Below are 19,223 nucleotides of genomic sequence, written 5' to 3'. Positions count from 1 at the left end.
ATTTATAAATGTTTAGAATATTTTAACTTTGGAGACTCTTTAATTAGTTGGATAAAAAGTAATGTATAGTAATCCAAAGTGTAAAATAATAAACAATGTTTTTTTTCTGAAACAATTAAGCAATATAGAAGATTGAAAGAAGGATGTCCACTGTCTGCGTATCTATTTATTATAGCTATAGAAATCTTAGCACAAAAAGTAAGAATGAATAACAACATAGAAGGTTTGAGAATAAATAGTTTGGAATCAAAAATATCAATGTATGCGGACGATGTAAACTTTCAAAATCAACCAAATGTTGCATCCTTTACTGCATTAGTTAAAGAGTTGAATAACTTCTCAGTAATTTCCTGACTAAAACCTAACTATGATAAATGTACTGTGCTGCGAATTGGATCTCTGAAAGGTACAAATTTTAATATCTATAGTAATCTGCCCACTAAAATGGTCAGATGGCCCAATAGATGTCATTGGTATACATATCCCTAAAGACATGGACCTTATCACGAAGGAAAACTTTGATAGAAAGCTACATACAGTAGACAGAAAATTAAAAAGTTTGGGGAATGACTAACTTAACTTTATATGGAAAAAAATAACCGTGATAAATTCCTTAGTGATTCCTCAGTTTATCTATATCCTCATGTCATTACCTACCCCAGGAGAGGAGCTGTTTAAAAAATATGAGCAAAATGTGTTCAATTTCATATGGGGTTGGAAGCCTGACAAAATTAAAAGAGCTTATCTGTATAATGATTACAAACACTGTGTACTTAAATTGTTAAACCTTAAGGCACTCAACTTTGCACTAAAAGCATCCCTTATACCAAAATGTATCTTAAATCCGCAGTGGTTTTCAGCAAAATGATTGAGGTCTGCTCATCCTCTGTTCCACAACGAACTCTATCCTTACCTCCAGTTAACTGCTTTTCAGTTCACTATATTAAAGAGAAAGTCATTTCCATACTTATCCGGCTTTTTGGACGAGGCCATAGTCAGTTGGTTTCAATACCAATATCATCAACCAGTGTGAAGTTATGAAATCCAGAGCCAAGTGTTGTGGTATAATAGAAATATTTTGATTAATGATCACCGTATCTTTATTGAATCAATGTTTGAAAAAAGGAATATTATTTATAAATGACCTCTTGAATAGTGGGGGCGAAATCAAGACTTATGATGAATTTAAAATAGTATACGGTAATGTTTGTGACCTTTTTACATTTAATCAACTCTGTGCAGCTATACCTCAGATCTGGAAAAGGAAGCTATTATTATGTACAAAACAAGTGGCATGTTACCCATACATTAAGGACACCACATGGATGAATAAGACAAAAATAAACAAGAAAATATTTCAGTTATACATGCAACTTAAACACATTTCTGCTACACCAGTAGCTATCCAGTCAAAAATGGGGGTATTTGTTAGACAAATGTATCCCATGGAGGAAAGTATATGCATGTATTTACACAACTTCTTTTGATGTCTCCATTAGAATTTTACAACTAAAACTAATCTACAAATTCTTGCCTACTAAGAGAATGCTAAAAAAAATTAAAATGGGGCATCCAACAAGGTGACATATGTAGATTGTGTGAGGAGGAAGAGGAGTCAGACATTCATTTATTTTTGGTATTGTAAGGAAGTTGCATTATTTTGGATTAACGTTGAAAAAAGTGGATCTCAGTCTACAAATCAAATTTCTATAGTTGTCCTTTATCTATAATGTTTGGTGATTTAAGGGGTGATGAAAAAAAAAAAGGAAAAGACCTGAACAACATCATCATTACGATGGGGAAAGCATTTATATTTAAAGCTATAAAAAGACAACAGTTAAACACTGAACATTTCAAAATGTTTTTGAAACATCAGTGGGTTCTTGAGAGGGATGTTAATAGAAATAAAAGAACAGAATATCATTTTTGATCATGGGTGGGCTACTTTGAGTCAGGGTGAGGATTGGAGTTAAACAAAATTAATTAATAAGTAATGTCGACAAAAAGGTCAACTAAAGGGATGTAAATATGTCCTTTTTTTTTTTTTTGTCTGTAAAATAGAATAGATAACTGTGTAAGCGAATGTGTCTAAGTGGATATCTATATGTAAGCGGGTGTGGATATAGACATATGTATATACTGTATGTGTGTGTGTGTGTGTATCTACACACATAGTCAAAATTATTGGTACCCTTCCGTTAAAAGAAAGAATAAAAAAAAAACAATGGTCACTGAAATAACTTGAAACTGACAAAAAGTAATAATAAAAATTTATTGAAAATGAACTAATGAAAATCAGCTAATGTTTTTGAATTTTGGTTCAGAATCATTTAAAAAAACAAACTAATGAAGCTGGCCTGGACAAAATGATGGTACCCCTAGAAAAGATTGAAAATAATTTGACCATAGGGGCACATTAAACATTGGCTGTGTCTAAGTGGATATCTATATGTAAGCGGGTGTGGATATAGACATATGTATATACTGTATGTGTGTGTGTGTGTGTGTGTGTGTGTGTGTGTGTGTGTGTGTATCTACACACATAGTCAAAATTGTTGGTACCCTTCCGTTAAAGAAAGAATAAAAAAAAACAATGGTCACTGAAATAACTTGAAACTGACAAAAAAGTAATAATAAATAAAAATGTATTGAAAATGAACTAATGAAAATCAGCTAATGTTTTTGAATTTTGGTTCAGAATCATTTAAAAAAAAAAAACTAATGAAGCTGGCCTGGACAAAATGATGGTACCCCTAGAAAAGATTGAAAATAATTTGACCATAGGGGCACATTAAACATTGGTATCATGGTGTGTACCACACTGAACATGGACCACAGAAAGCTAAGGAGAGAGTTGTCTCAGGAGATTAGAAAGAAAATTATAGACAAGCATGTTAAAGGTAAAAGCTATAAGACCATCTCCAAGCAGCCTGATGTGTTTAGGCAGTTGATCGCACGCTAAAATACCCAAGAAATTTGTCCCATTAATAATTATTTTTCTAACAATGCTAGTTAGTTCTATAGTATTCATAGTGTTTTAGTAGTAGTCCATGAGCCATTTTCTCCTGTTTGAGCCAAAGTGGACTTAATGGCAGACAACCCCGGAGGACACCAAATCATAAAAAAGTGAGACTGGAATATGCCAAAATGCATATTGACAAGCCACAAAGCTTCTTGGAGAATGTCTTTTGGACAGATGAGACAAAACTGGGGCTTTTTGGCAAGTCACATCAGCTCTATGTTCACAGACGCCAAAAATGAAGCATCCAAAGAAAAGAACACTGTACCTAATGTGCAAAATGCAAGAGTGGCGTTAGGAAAAGCGTCCTCTTCAAAAGTTGTGAAGTTTGGTAAACACGACCTCAGCTGAATGCTGACTATATACACAAAGTGTCGGTAAAAGATGGAGCTAGTGACATCTCATGAATACGCATGGTTGACAGGCCTTGAGGTTGCCCCATTCACACTACATAAATTTTTTTTTTTTTTTTTTAAAAACCCACTATATTGTAACTCTACCGACATTGCACTGCTTTTTTTTTTTTTGGGAGATGACTACAAGCAAAATTAGTGGTGTACTAACACACATCTACCAATTTAAAATGTTAACAAATCATTACAGCACAGATACATCTCCTAAAGAATTTTAGGAGATGGCATACAAGAGATGACCCCCATCCCGCTCACATCCACCCCATTTGTCCCTGGATACATGCTGATATCTATTACAAACAATACCACCCCATACCCCACACCCTCTCACAGATACATCTCATAAAGAATTTTAGGAGATGACATGAAGGAGATGACATACTTCCCTTCTCACACCATTTGTCCTGGATACATGTTAATATCGACTACGAACAACGCTAATCCATACACCCTCTCACAAACAAACATATGGTTACAGGATCCATGCTGCTATAGCCTGCAAACAGTACCAACCACCACAGCATCAAAAGCCATAAACATTTTGACCACTGCACACCGGGGTTTGCTTGATCTTTTATGAGTACTGTAATAAAAAAAGACACCTCTTGGATACAACGGAGTTCACATATAGGGATACAACTGTGTTTTGTTCACTGAACCAGTATCAACAGGAGGGGGTCTTCTTTTGTTTACTGAGCAACTGATAACATCTTGGATACAACCGACTTTTTTTTTTTTTATCTGAATCAGGATCAACAGTATGGGTCTTCTGTGGCAACATCAAAAAGGCAAAAACATTTGGTCACAGGAAGCAGGGTTTGTTTGAACTTTTAATGATACTGTAATAAAAGACACATATTGGGATACAACTGTATTTTTTATCTGCATCAGGATCCACAGGATGGGGTCTTTCTTTTTTTGTTGTGGAGCAACTGATAACACCTTACAGCAGACACCTTTGGACAACTACCAATAATTAACATCAGCCCTAGGGTTACAAAAAGGACACCAGGGTCACCAAGGGTTCACCTGTATCCCCACACACACACACGTGCGTGCGCGCGCGCGCACACACGCGCGCGCATGCTCACGTGCACGCGCATTTCACATGCACGCGCAAACGAACCAGTCCTATACTACTAATATGCTTACTTAATGCAAATATATGTATATATTTATTATTGGAAATCAATTAACAACACAAAACAATGACAAATATTGTCTAGAATCCCTCACAGGTACTGCATTTAGCATAAACGAATTTGCTCAAATCATAACATGGCAAACTGCAGCCCAACAGGCAACAACAGCTGTCAGTGTGTCAGTGTGCTGACTTGACTATGACTTACCCCAAACTGCATGTGATTATCATAAAGTGGGCATGTCTGTAAAGGGGAGATCCGTGGGTACCCATAAAACCCATTTTCATTCACATATCTTGAGGTCAGAGGTCAAGGGACCCCTTTGAAAACGGTGGCCCGTCAGATTTTTAAGATGTTAATTAAAAATCGCAAGTTGCGTTCACGCGTTAAAGAAATGAGTGGCAGTAAAATTAATTTGTGTTAATGCGTTATTATCGTGTCAACTTTGACAGCCCTATTATTCATACATATTCAGGAAGGTTGTAACACAGCCGGTAAATCAAAGTGCTGTTAAAATTGATCAAGCTTCTATTATGTAATTTGTTTCATATGTATTTTTACTATCTGACACATGAACTGATGATTCCCTTTAGCGCCACGGACAGCCAACATTAAGGAGCTTTTAACAGCCATTTCAGAACACTACTGTTATAGGTTGCTTTGGGAAATGCACTTATGAGCAATTTTGTATGTCTCTAAGACTGATTATTACTGGGAAATGTGGCCATTGTAAATGACGTATTATCTTAACTAATGGCTGAGTGAACAATGTGCAATGAACATGAATTTGAAAATAAGTCCTGACTAAAACAGAAAAGATCAGTGCCCACAATTTTGACAAAAGTGTGAGCCAACTACAGTATAATCTGCTTGGTACTTTATCATCAGTTTTATGTTACAATATGTTTACATTTGTTTGCCTTTTCCTACTTGGGTCATACAGTTTCAATGTAATGGAGAAACACTTTTTTATTATTGCAAAAGAATACCATGGACTTTATAAAATAAACATTTCCTGTGATCTAAGACAAACAAATCTGCATGCAAGATACACATGTTTTCTCCATAATGAAGTTCACATGAAATGAGCAATCAGTTAAAGAACATGTCTTCTGTTTGGCTCCTGTATTGTAATTTGATTTGCTCCATCCATTTTAATTTCCCCTTGGACGTGCTCTTCCAGAATTAGGTCATTACAATAGCTCGTAGGGCAGAAATGTGTAGTCACCACTGTAAAACATGTTTCATAGGTCAAGAACAAACTCTGATTAAGTACGAACTGTAATTTAGTTCATTCATAGGAAAGGTCACACCTACACGTAATTATGCCGAGCTGAATAATGACACTGAATCAAACTCATTATCAAGCTGCTTCACAGAATAATGAAGTGCAGTCTGGACACCGACATACGAGTCACCCACCGTGAAATTAAAATGTTAAAGGTGATAATGAGCCCCTACTGAGTGTGTGTGTGTGTGTGTGTGTGTGTGTGTGTGTGTGTGTGTAAATGGTCAGGCTGTTCTCATACACCGTTCATAAATATACCTATGAAAAGTTAATGCACTGTAATTAGGATATATATCACGAATCAATTCGTATGTAATCCACATGATTTTGAACAAGTAAGAATAAAGAGCGGCGAACGCTGTGTAGGGAGGAGGTCGGGGTGCATGGCTTGGTCTAAAAACATCAGACTTTCATCCAGGAGACCTGTCTTCGTACCCTGTGAAACCAGACGTGAACGTTGATTTATTTCGGTACTTAAGTAACGCCAATTCCGGTGTTATTTTTAACCCAAACCACAATCTTTTCCTAAACCTAACTAAGTAGCTTTGTTGCCTGAACCTAACCAAGTTGTTTCCTGTGAAGATGGAAGTTTATTTTGAAATCACTGGAGCGGAAACTGATGCTGGGCATTCTGAGGAAAATGCACGAAAAATTAGGAATAACTTTTCGTAAGATATCATACGAACCTTTGAATGAAAATACAATGAGATGGTGGTGGTAGGAGTTGGACTGAGTTACTATGCGGACACTTAATGTGCACGAGTCAGCGACAACAGTAAAAAGACTTAACTGATCTGTGAATGTGAGAATCAACCTTGAGTTGGCTCATGCTTGTGTGAGCGCTTGTTGTACAAATAGTGAGTTATGTATGTAACTGCAGAAGAGAAGGGCGTACCTGAAAGGAGTTGAAGAAGAGCTCACAGTACATGCGGATCTCCCAGCTCGGTCCCTCAAATGTATGAGGCATCCCAACAAAGATGATGTAGTGGATCCCAAACACCAGCACCAACACAAGGGTGGACTTCGCCAGTTTCCTATTGACACACACACACACACACACACACACACACGTAAATATGTATACAGAGCAGAGCCCAGCTCTTACATGTTTATATTTTATATGTTAGTTGGTATATTTAATGTGGTTTCTAACATACTTTATATTGCGTATGTGTATATATATATAGTGTTGATATATATATTTACTTTATATCTATCTATCTATCTATCTGCCAACATATACATCAACAACACTTGACAAATAATACTGGCTGTAATATAGGTTTAATATGTATATGGTTGGAAAATTTGCAGTTTGATAAGTTTGTGCAGTTTATGTGTGAGGTATAGGAGGTATTTATTTGTCAGATAACAACCTGCCGAAGTGACATACTGTATCATGGCATAACTTTGCAAAACTTGAACTTGGTCAGCTTCATGTGTGAATGCAAAACAAAAAAACACTGAAAACAATTTGAGTTTCACATTAAACAAGAATAAAGCAACCATGTTTAGTGTGTAGGGAGATAAATTAGCAGCAAATTAGTTTCACGGTTACCAGGTTAATTGCTTCTGACACCCGAGATACGGAGATCAGTGATGCTTTTTTGTTGCCGAGCTCACATTCCTTTCACAGTTGTCCTTGAGGGAATATTCATCTCTAAGAGAATTTACTCTGCTTGCTCAGCTCTATAGACTGCACTGAAATGCAGGACTTTTTTTCAGCTTGTTGTTTATGCTTAGTGTTCGGGGGAAACCTGCATTATAAATCCTGCAAACTAACTCTGGGTCTCTATTCCTAAAGCGTATAACACCTTTTTGGTATTTTGCTGACTTCAGTCAGAATCCAGTCGGCTAATTTACACATCTAAATCAAAAAGTGACAGATGTTTAGATTTGTTCTGTAAAATAACTTTTTTCTCCAGGGACTATTTCCTGGCGGAGACATACATATTTTAGTTGAGGCGTCCATAAAGCTTTGAGTAGTTTTGAAAATTCATTATAATCCTGTAGAGCATTTTGTTGTGCTGTGTGTGCTTTAGGTTCTTGTTGTGAAATATCTTGCAGCCCTGACAGACAAGAAATAAATATTTTCATTAGTTTTCTAACAAGCCAATCACTGCGGACCTCAGTCATACAGTATTTACCATAGACTGTATATACGAAGTGGACGTAGTCACCGTGACGTCACCCATTGGTTTGAGGACTGAAGTTTTGAAGCCTTGAGTTCAGCATTTTATGGTCTATTTGACTCATTTTCTCATAGGCTTCTATACAATCTGACTTCTTTTTGCAACCAGAGGAGTCGCCCCCTGCTGGCTGTTAGAAAGAATGCAAGTTTAAGGCACTTCCCCATTGGCTTCACTTTTGAGACCCCGGAGTTGCTCACTGGTATTTACGCACTAGAGGAGGTAACAGGTGTGTTCTATGTGCACAGTGATCCTTTCAAGCAATATCTGAAACAGATGAGAATTACAAACACACAATGCTAAACTTCATCTCATCTTAGCTGTCTGATTTAAGAGCATCAGCATACAGTCCGTCTCTCTCGTGTTCAAACCAATCTCAGTGTCAAACAAGGGCAGGTAAAACTCAGACGTCCCTCCTGAGAATGTAATGCAGGGTTCTTCTTCTCCTCCTTTTAATTTATGGAGACCATGAGGATTGTATCTAGCAGCAGCAGCTCGAGGCACGCAATCAACCCGACAGAAGAGACAGATTCCTGATTGGAAAAGCAGTGTTTTTGCAGTTTGTCCCCAGAAAGAATTCAGATATCGACTAGTTGTTGCCTGTTGGGCTTGGGTTTGCCATGTAATGATTTGAGCATATTTTTATGCTAAATGCAGTACCTGTGAGGGTTTCTGGACAATATTTTTCACTGTTTTGTGTTTTTAATTGATTTCCAATTATAAATATATTCATACATTTGCATAAAGCAGCATATTTGCCCACTCCCATGTCATTAAGAGTATTAAATACTTGACAAATCTCTCTTTGAGGTACATTTTGAACAGATTAAAAATGTGCAATCAATCCCAAATTAAATATTTTAACCAATTGAAAGCCCTAATATATCTATTACACAGTTTGGGTGAAGTCTTTAGCTTCTTGTCTTCATGTAATGATCCATCCTGGAATGAAATAAAGTGCTTTTTAGCTTGTTGCATCCATCCAAACTCTACTGGGAATTGAAGCAGTCCTGTGTAAAGTCCAGGAAAATGTTAATGACAACTCCCGGCAAAGAAAATTCCCTGAAGGAGGCTGACCATCCTCTTTACAACCTCTCTCTTTATCATGAACGAAAGGAGAGTATATGCATGCATTTACCATACTGCCTCCAGTCACTGAACAGACGTGATCGCTGTATTTCTCAGCAGGCTGTTACCTTTGTCAGGGAGAGGCAACTGATCTGTCTCCAATGGTAATACTCTGTTGCCCATGCCAGTCCATTTCAATTTACTATGAGCATAACAGATGTTGTCAGTTCATTCAAAGCCTAACTAGCTAGGCCACAATGCTAAAAATCTGCATACATTTTAATAATGCAAAATGAAAATTAATTATAGGATGCATATTCATGGTTATTATGATTTACGGGCTGAAAAATAAAATGCTTGCCCCAACAAACAGGAGGTCAAACAGTGATGTCCTTCTTTTATCATTTCTAGTTTAACTGCTGAAAATGAGAAAATATAGAATAAACACGGTTCCGCCTGTAAATAGGGGTAATGTAATGCAATCCGAGATGCAATTTGCAGTCAGTTTCACTACTCTTTTTTTTTTTTTTTTTAGCAATCACATTATTTAAATTGCTTCCACAACATCCATGATAAACAGGTTGAAGGCTCCTGATTATTATTCATCAGGTTTGGTTTGGCATTTAATAAGAGAAATGGTCATACACGCTTAAGTAACCATACAACTATATATCTTTGTAATTGAAAAATTAAATGGAATATTTACAATAATGTAAGCCATGATATATGAAAAGTTTTAATAACCAACATCAACATCGACTCAGTCTTTGCAAGTTGTGAGGGTCACTTGCCACTCAGCGGGCTGGTTGGGTTAATTATCTCTGAGGAGAGGCAGCTGTGGAGCGTAATTGTCCGTGATGAGGATCAGGTGGTTGAAGCCTAAATCTACCCCTGGTTTCAGTGCTCAGGTGCTGACTCATTGTCTCTTTGTCAGAAGTAGTGAGAGTCCTGTTTTTGCTCTATCTGTAGGGGTGTGTGAATCTGCAGAAGTACCATGTGAACCTATCTGTGGGACTTCTTCTCTTCTCTGGAGTCTCTTAGAGTGGGTTAGGTCTGCGTGCCTTCGCTGGTTCTTTTGTTTCATTTATGTTCTAGTCAGCTGCTGGGCAGTAGTGTTTTAGTCTTTTCAAGATATATTGAGTGTAGGGAGCCTTCCTTTTAGGCCTGTTTTCATTTGGTGTTTCCCCTCTCCCTTTAAATCGCTTGCAATTTTTGTTGTGATTAACCTTCAGGATTAACTTTTAGACTCCTCTGGTCCACAATTGTGTTTCTCTCTCCGTTCCTCTGACACAAGTTCTATTCACTTTCACATTTTTTCAAAAGAATTATGTGCCAGCTATTATCCCTCACCTGCTTCCTCTCTCTGTATTTCCTTTTTTTGGGGTACCCTGACTTCGCCTTAATGTTTCTATCTACACGAAATGTGCTATATTCGGTTTGCATTCATCTTCCAGCGTCGCTTCCAGTCTACTGCACCCGATCACTATCATCTTTTCTGACAGACAGCTCACCCACACAAAGCAACCTCGCATGCAGCATTCAATATCCTGAAAATACTCTGTAATTATAATGTATTTATCGGACACATTGATGCCCGCCCCAGCAGGGGAGGAGAATAGTGATAATTGCAGATGTGAAAATGCTAGAACACATTATATCTGTGTGTGTGTGTGTGTGTGTGTGTGTGTGTGCGTGCATTGCATTGCCACTATAAAAAACTTTTGGCTGATGAAAGTTCTTGGTCTTCGCTGAACAGCTAAATCTCTTCCTATATATATATAGGTATAAATTGGGCCGCTGGTTTTACAGATACAGTCAGTTGAGTACAAACCTGTACTGTTTCCTGGTGTCGTATCTCCCTGCGTTTGTCTCACGGATTTTAGTGGCCAACACCCGAACGATGTTCACAAACAAGATGAAGTTGAGCTGAAACAGAAGAACAGAGATGGAAAGCTCTTAATTTATGCAGTACATGTAAGTGTTGTCAGTTCCTGTTACTATAGTTGATATATTGGGAAAATAAATAATTTTAAATTGCTAATGACTGGCTTTATACCATGCATTGATTAAAGAACATCTACAGGTTGGATCCAAACATGTACAGTATACTTACATACAAAACACATTACTGCAATTTGATCAAATTAAATAATAAAAAAAAACATATTATTAAAGCTAAAATCTGTAGATTTCCATGTTGTTGACTCGTGAATAAGATAGGGTTATATCTAGTTTGGAGCATTTCCAATCATCTCCTGGTTATAAATATCAAGCTACAGTATCTAGCAGAGTGAAATAGTTAATTGTGATTAATTGCACATTTTTTATCTGTTCAAAATGTACCTTAAAGGCGGATTTGTCAAGTATTTAAACTCTTATCAACATGCTAGTGGGCAAATATGCTGCTTTATGCAAACGTATGTATATCTTTATTATTGTAAATCAATTAACAACACAAAAAAATGACAAATATTGTCCAGAAATTCTCTCAAATACTGCATTTAGCATAAAAAATTTGCTCAAATAATAACATGGCAAACTCAAGCGGGGAGGTCAGAGGTCAAGGGTCCCCTTTGAAAATGGCCATGACAGTTTGGAGCGTTATTTAGCCTCCTTCACGACAAGCTAGTGTGACATGGTTGGTACAAAAACTGAGCCCGCTACAACTTCCGAAAGATCGATTTGTGTTAATGCGTTAAAGAAATTATGCATTATTATCATGTTAACTTTGACAGCCAAACTTTAAAACAATCTTTGCTTAACTCCTTAGTTGTTAAACAAGATAAGATATTACAACTTTGTCAGTTATTAGAAGCCAATTTCTCACAAATATTTTACAAGGACACAGAAATAATAACTTTCCTGAAGTGAAGAGGTCTCAAAATATGTTAGAATTAATTGTAAGTAATTCACAACATGAAGATTGTTGAATCGAATCTCAAACATAGTAAGTAGTCTTTTTTCTGATTTCTGACACTTTGTCTTCAAGAGAATCTGTGACAGCCAGCAGTGCGTTAGTCCTGATAAAGCAATGCTGTCTCATTAGAATCTGCAGGAGATTTTTTCCAATCACAGCTTGGCAGCAACTTAACTCAAACAGCAGGCTCAAGGCAGAACATGTCTTTCAACAAAATGGTGTACATTTTCGATAGTTAATTCATTCTGTTGTCAACACAGCAAGACACTGCATAAACAAAACACTTCTGTCTCTATCTTCTCTTTCCTTAGTTTATGCTTTTATGGCATGCTCTAATGCCAAAAGAATCCTCAGCACATAAAAGAGCTGTGCGTTGTATGGAGAGTAAAAGACAGAGAGAGAGGGGGTTGTTAATCCCCATTGATTTGCATGATTTGCATTGGCAACAGATACTGATGCTTTGTGCCATAGAGCTTATTTTTTATTTGAATTATAAGAAGATAAAGAGAGAGATGAGAAGACAAAGAGTATTTTCTGCATATTAAATATTTTACTTAATTACTTGATGCAACTCTACAAAGCACTTCCATACTTGCCAACCCTCTCAATTTTCCCAGGTGACCCCCTGTTTTTCATTGACCTCTCCTGGGATCACGCTTCTCACCTTTTTCTCCAAATTTTCACATCTTTTTTTTTTTCCTTTTCGTTATCTCAACCTGTTTCTGGCGCTGTACAGCGTATATAAGCCTGATACTGTTTCCACCCGGACGACAATAGTGCTTCACCAAATGTCTTTTCCTGGCAGAGGAGAGCTGCTCGCGACACACTCGCTGCACATCACAGTGTGCTGCAGCCAAAGTCGGGCTTTGCTCGACGCAGCGAAAAGCCATTGTGGCGTGGCGCAAGCCATTGGAAATAACAGGTTTCAGAGCGCAGTGGTGCCGTTGTCACGTTGTGTCTGAAAGGGCCTTCAGTGAGAAGGAGAGAGAAGTGGAGAGAACTAAGAGAAAGAAAAATTCAAGCAGGGGCAAACAAACTAATGACTCAATAAAAACTGATGAATATTAGTTTATGCCAGAGAAGTTTAGCCAGAGGGGCAAACTTTATGTTTGTTACGTAAAATAACTATGTTAGTTACAGTACGGAAAGTACGTAACAAAACTAGAGTAAAACCTCTACGTTGACTCCTGAGTGAAAGTCCTGTGTTTGTGTGACCCGTCCAACCGTGTTTCACCACTCCTCCATTAGGCTTCAGTATGTTGAATGCAAACAAGAAGGTCAACAAGCAGGAAACAGTTTGTAACCATTTAACAATTGTGAAACAACTTGTTGGACACTGGTACAAAATCCCTGCAAGACATGAAAGCTGACTGCTGAGTAATTGAAAGGAGAATAACGCGACTCAGCTACTTACATTAATTATATACAATTAAATATAATTCAAATCATTAATGCAATTAAAAGAATATTACAAATTATCATCACGATTAAACGATAGACTTTCACCTGCTGTAACAAAATGTTGCACCATGCTGTGAATTCATAATGATTACAAAAAGTATATGTGTGTATCTGCTGTGATAATGATTAATAACAATAACTATTAATCAGAGTGGCAGGCCTTTTATGAAATTATAATAGTGCTTTTGTTGAGCTTACTATTATAAGCTATTATAAGTTCATGCACGTCATAGACAGAGGGCTGTTTTTTGATAGTTACTGCTTGTTAATTTGGACATGCATTTTTACACACTACGTACTTCAACTCTTGCTTGGAATACAGCAAAAGAAGGGACCCGGAAAGGAAGTTTATACCAAGAATTATGTTGTCACAAGCTGAGAAAACTATTATTTGGATTTATACCCTCAGTCGGACATGCATACACAAAAAGGTCTCCAATTTGGGATGACTGTCCCCGTTCAAAAGGAGTTCATTCTTACTTAAGCCTCAGTAAGAACTTCGAAGCAACTTCTCAAGCTACAATCACACATAGTTATAGCACACTCTGTATTTCACACTCTTACCCCAATGGCTGTCAGGATGGGAACCTGGTAGATCCACTTAATGTTGCCAGCACTTAACTCCCAACACCTGCAGTTGACACAAATACAGAAGAGAGGAGGACGAGAGGACGAAGTTAGAGAAGCAGGAAAAATGACAATTAGGGCTGGGTTATTAAAAAGGCACACTGGAAGTGGTGCAGAGAAAGATGAGACAGAGTAGTAAAGTAGCACTAAATAAATTATTAAGTTCAATGGGAAAGAGAAAAAGAGAGGTTAGAGATTACATTTTGATGTCAAAAGTTCAAATTGTCAAATTCAAATTGTCCCAAACGTTTTGGTTTGTTAAAAGAATCATAGAAAAGATGACAGAGAAGAAGGTGATGTGGAAAAAGCAGATGCAAACAGTGGCAGAGAACAGCAGGAGAGGTGACTTTGTTTACAACCTGCATAAGAAGACAAATGCAAAAGTGAGAAGATAGAGAAATCTAATATGTTGTATGTATTGCAGCTCAGTGTCCAGGTTTCCTTTTCCCCTTTCCCATCTGATATTTTCAATTTGTGGTTTCACACATTTTCAATCTAAGTTGTTATGTTGATCATTTTCCATTATAGATGTTTCATCTTCTTTCACTTTCCATTCTAAACTTTTTTTCATACCGTATAGTGTTTTCAGTTTCAAGACATAACTTCCCAGAGTTTTAATGGTCTGCTTTACCGAGTAGTAGAGGAGAATTGTCTACCATTTTCTCTCATTTCAATTTTTTATTTTAAATTGTTCTATTTAAAAATCAAATGTTGCTTGAATGAGTAGTATTTGTTTAGTTCATCTAGGGACTGCTTGTTTCATTCAGTAGATTTGAGTCATAAATAATTGTGTCAGGCAAAGTTTGCAAACCTGAAAGTGAGAGCAATTATTTTAAATTGCACTCATTCATGGTTCAGTGCAAATTACAAAATAGTGTTATCCTTGTCTGTGAACATTTTTCATAAGATGGCACTGAAAACAACTGAAAGATTTAAATAAAGTGAGATAAATATCCTTTTTCACAGTTAGGTGACAAATTCATTGTTTTGTGTTGTTAATTGATTTCCAACAATAAATATATACATACATTTGCATAAAGCAGCATATTTGCCCACTCCCATGTTAATAAGAGTATTATACTTGACAAATCTCCCTTTAAGGTGCATTTTTAATGGATAAAAAATGTGATTAATTTGCGATTAATCACGATTAACTATGGGCAATCATGAGATTAATTGGAATTCAATATTTGAATCAATGAACATCCCCTAATGACCCACATCTATAGTGCTTATAGCGACCGATAACGCCTATGTAATGGCCTGATAACAGTCGAATCGGGTGCAGCAACAGGCAGAGACTCCTTCAATTAAAGTTAGATGTCATACTGGAGGTGTGAAGGACTTTAGCCTGGCATTCTCTCCATATGTGAACCATCAAAAGGAAAATGTGCATCATAACACAAACATATAGCTTCCCACATTGCGGCTGTTCCAGAGGATTATGCAAACATGATTATGCACTTGTATCCCAAACATTGAGCAGATATCAAGCCAACCAGAGTGTGTGCTTTGCATGATACACAAACATATTCTGTAGAAACATATTCTCATTGTAATGAATGTGGGGGAAATGGCCTGAAAGTAGATTTGCATGCATTACACGCAGAAACGTCCTGAACGTTCATTGGGATTAGAAGAGTGAATCCATGTCAGCTTTAAAAACTTCACCAATTCACCTACTGAAATAGTAGCCTAAATAACACTGAACAAAACGTGTGATCCATTCATTCACTACAGTACAAAGCTGACTGTAGTAAATCAATGTATTGACTTGAAAAATAGCAACCACTGTACAATGTAATGCAGTCCAATACATCAGCACTAACCATGGCCACAACAATTACCACTTATGTCAACTCCTCTCTGACACCGTGTCAGTAATATCAGTAGAACGCAAATTAATCGCACATTTTTTATCTGTACAAAATGTACCTTAAAGGGAGATTTGTCAAGTATTTAATACTCTTGTCAACATGGGAGTGGAAAAATATGCTTGCTTTATGCAAAAGTGTGTATATATTTATTATTGGAAATCAATTAACAACACAAAACAATGACAAATATTGTCCAGAAACCCTCACAGGTACTGCATTTAGCATAAAATATGCTCAAATCATGGTAAATTCAAGCCCAACAGCTGTCAGTGTGCTGACTTGACTATGACTTGCCCCAAAACTGCATGTGATTATCATAAAGTGGGCTTGTCTGTAAAGGGGAGACTCGTGGGTACCCATAGGACCCATTTACATTCACATAACTTTAGGTCAGAGGTCAAGGGACCCTTTTGAAAATGGCCATGCTAGTATTTCTTCGCCAAAATAAAGCGCAACTTTGGAGTATTATTTAACCTCCTTTGTGAGCCGGTATGACATGGTTGGTACCAATGGTTTCTTTAGTTTTTGTAGTTTCATATGATACCAATATCTTCACTCTCGCCTTAAAACTGAGCCCCCTACATCCTCCGAAAAATGTATTGCGTTACTGCGTTAAAGAAGTGCATTAACAGGTAGGCTCTACTAAATCTGTGTACGTGCCTAATAAATCCTCCCAAAATTGAAGAATATGCAGATATTTTTTAACAGGAAGCAATAATTCATACTCAACATCTTACGACTTAGCCCAAAGCAGCTTGTCCAACCCAAAACAGTTCTCAAACGGCTTAAATTGTATGCTGTCATTTCTCATATCTATTCAGCTGCCCTTCAACAACGCTGCCCTTTTTCAATCTTTGAACAGGAGTGAACCAAATAATGAATGCAATCATCGGTTACTGAGAGGCAGAGGAAGGTCATATTTGGCAGGAAATACCATTACATCCGAATTTATGAAAATCAACACTCAACTCGAAACCGCTGATGATTTTCCTGCGAATGGATGATGAAAGCGGACTAGTGCAATCCAACAAATGCAGTACAAATTAAACTATAGTAGATTGTCTTGTAAAACCTCTGGACTGCTCCTATAATTTGATCTTTTGTGTTTCTGAAATGCACTTCATGACCAAAAGTTTGTTTACGTTTTTCATCGTTTGGTTTAAGCCCCTAGGTTCCAATTAAGGGAAATCTTAATGGTACAGCATACAATGAAACTTAAGTCAACTGGCTGTGGTAACGGTTTGGGAAATGTCCCTTCCTGTTTCAGCATGCAGGCATGTGATTGGAAAAGGTCCAAAAAGCAGTAAATATACGGAGCATTCCACATCCACCTATGCCCCGCACAAAATACAACCACGCCCTGGTCCTATACCACCCTCTTATATTGCTTTTTGTTGGTGGAACCTGCAATTCTACCTCTCTAGCACCACACATAGGGCTCAATATTAAAGTGATAATTCTAGTGTTTTGAAGTGGGGTTGTAAGTACCTCAACTTATCCATAGTCAGTGTACTGTACAGTAGACGGCACTCAGCACACCCCCAGTTTGGAGAAACAGACAGGAGTACCGACACGGGAGCAAAGCAATGTACTGTACTATATTTAGAATATTTTCACAGCTTTATCTTGCCGTCAGACAGCCCTTTCTGACGGGGAACTGAACTGAAAGTGAAACTTATGCTCTCTTCAAAGCAGCAAGAGCACGTTAACAAAAACAGTACGTTTCACTTTCAGTTCAGTTCCCTGTCGGAGAGTATTCTAAATATAGCGCATCACATACATTAAGTGTATATATACACTTAAACTTATATTGATTTCTTAGGTGAGCCTTTCTTTTAGGTGGCTAAAATGCATTTTTCTGCCGTCCCTGTCCACAACAGTATATTACTTTGGTTCTGTGCTGGTACTCCTGTCTGTTTCTCTTAACCGGGGGCGTGCCGACTGTCATGAGTACCCAAAACAACCCCACTTCAAAACACCTGAACTATCCAAAAAGCTTTTTCATGATTGTGAAGGGTCACTTGAGAGGTTTTCCACTTAAAACTATGCAATTTCACATTATTTTTGGACCATTATTATTACCATAGATAACGCCCGAAAGACAAAACTTGCTATAGTTAAATAAGGATTTCATTATTTACACATATCACAGCCTTCGTGTGAATATTTAATTCTTCTGGCAATGTTTCCCCTGAAAAAAATCCTATTCTGTAATACAAAAGAGCAGATTCAGAAAAATTTTAATTAATGTGTAAAATTCAAAAAAAGTAATGACAAACAGACAGATGATATGCTTTTAAAAGCATTGCTGCAAATACAGAAATTAATTGCCTGAAAAGTCTTGAAGCCCGAATGCATAGCACTGTGAAACAGTCGGGAGTTGAACCGCTGACCTTGCAGTATGTGGTCATTTGCTCTCACCACTCTAAATGTGTTTGTTTTTCAGTGTGGAAGAACGAGACATGGCTTCACAGAACCCCCTGACCTCAAACCCATACAACGCCTTTGAGAAAGCCGACTGTGAGCTGACCACACAATGAGAATGGGAGAAAATCCCTGCAGGCAGGCTCCAAAAGCAAGTGGGAAGCCTTCTCAGAAGAGTAGAGGCTATTAAAGCAGCACAATAATGTCCATTGTTTTAGAGTGAGATGTTTAACAATCACATATAGGTGTTATGTTCAGCGTCCACACTTTTTTTTAGATGTCTGGATACCTTTTGGCCATAAAGTGTACCTGATATGACGACTTTTAAATGAGCTCTTCTAACAAAAATCTATTCATGGTTCTTTTGCATATTAAATAATGCATATTTAATTAGATTTCACTGATGATTCAAATGTCAGCACAATTAAGCGATAATTATCCCGAAATTCTCTTTGTGTCTCTTGTCATGTTTCTATTCAAGCTCATGTTTCAGACTCGTTGACCTTTTTATAAATCTTAAGTCTATAGTAATTGTTTTTGGTGTAAAAGCAGACCTGCATTCAGACACAGTATGACTTCCTCTCTCTCACCTTGCATCTGCTAGCGTTGCCCTGACAATCGCCCACACTGCCACAAAAACAGCTGGAACACCTGAAATCAACAAACAGAAAAACAAACAGTGAGCTGTGCTGAGCTGTCTCGATGATTTGCTCGCAGGTCCTCAAAAAACCTACCGTGCATTGTGAAAAACAAAGCATAAGCAATTTTAGGGATAAGCATTCAAATGTTATTAGATAG

The 19,223-nt window shown here is 37.3% G+C and overlaps 1 protein-coding gene across 1 annotated transcript in view; it reads right to left on the bottom strand.

Moving 5' to 3' along the window:
* Nucleotides 1–19,223, bottom strand: part of pth2ra (parathyroid hormone 2 receptor a) — a 60,498-nt gene that overhangs the window by 14,423 nt on the left and 26,852 nt on the right. Inside the window, exons 8-11 of the mRNA XM_074657628.1 lie at nt 19,016–19,076; nt 14,062–14,128; nt 10,951–11,045; nt 6,758–6,896 (exon numbers count right to left, since the gene is read on the bottom strand). Of these exons, the coding sequence (XP_074513729.1) occupies nt 6,758–6,896; nt 10,951–11,045; nt 14,062–14,128; nt 19,016–19,076 (362 nt within the window). The remainder of the gene's footprint in view (nt 1–6,757; nt 6,897–10,950; nt 11,046–14,061; nt 14,129–19,015; nt 19,077–19,223) is intronic.

The sequence above is a fragment of the Sebastes fasciatus genome, chromosome 14 (assembly GCF_043250625.1).
Source record: "Sebastes fasciatus isolate fSebFas1 chromosome 14, fSebFas1.pri, whole genome shotgun sequence".
Classification (NCBI taxonomy): Eukaryota; Metazoa; Chordata; class Actinopteri; order Perciformes; family Sebastidae; genus Sebastes; species Sebastes fasciatus.
This window is presented reverse-complemented; position numbering and strand designations above follow the sequence as displayed.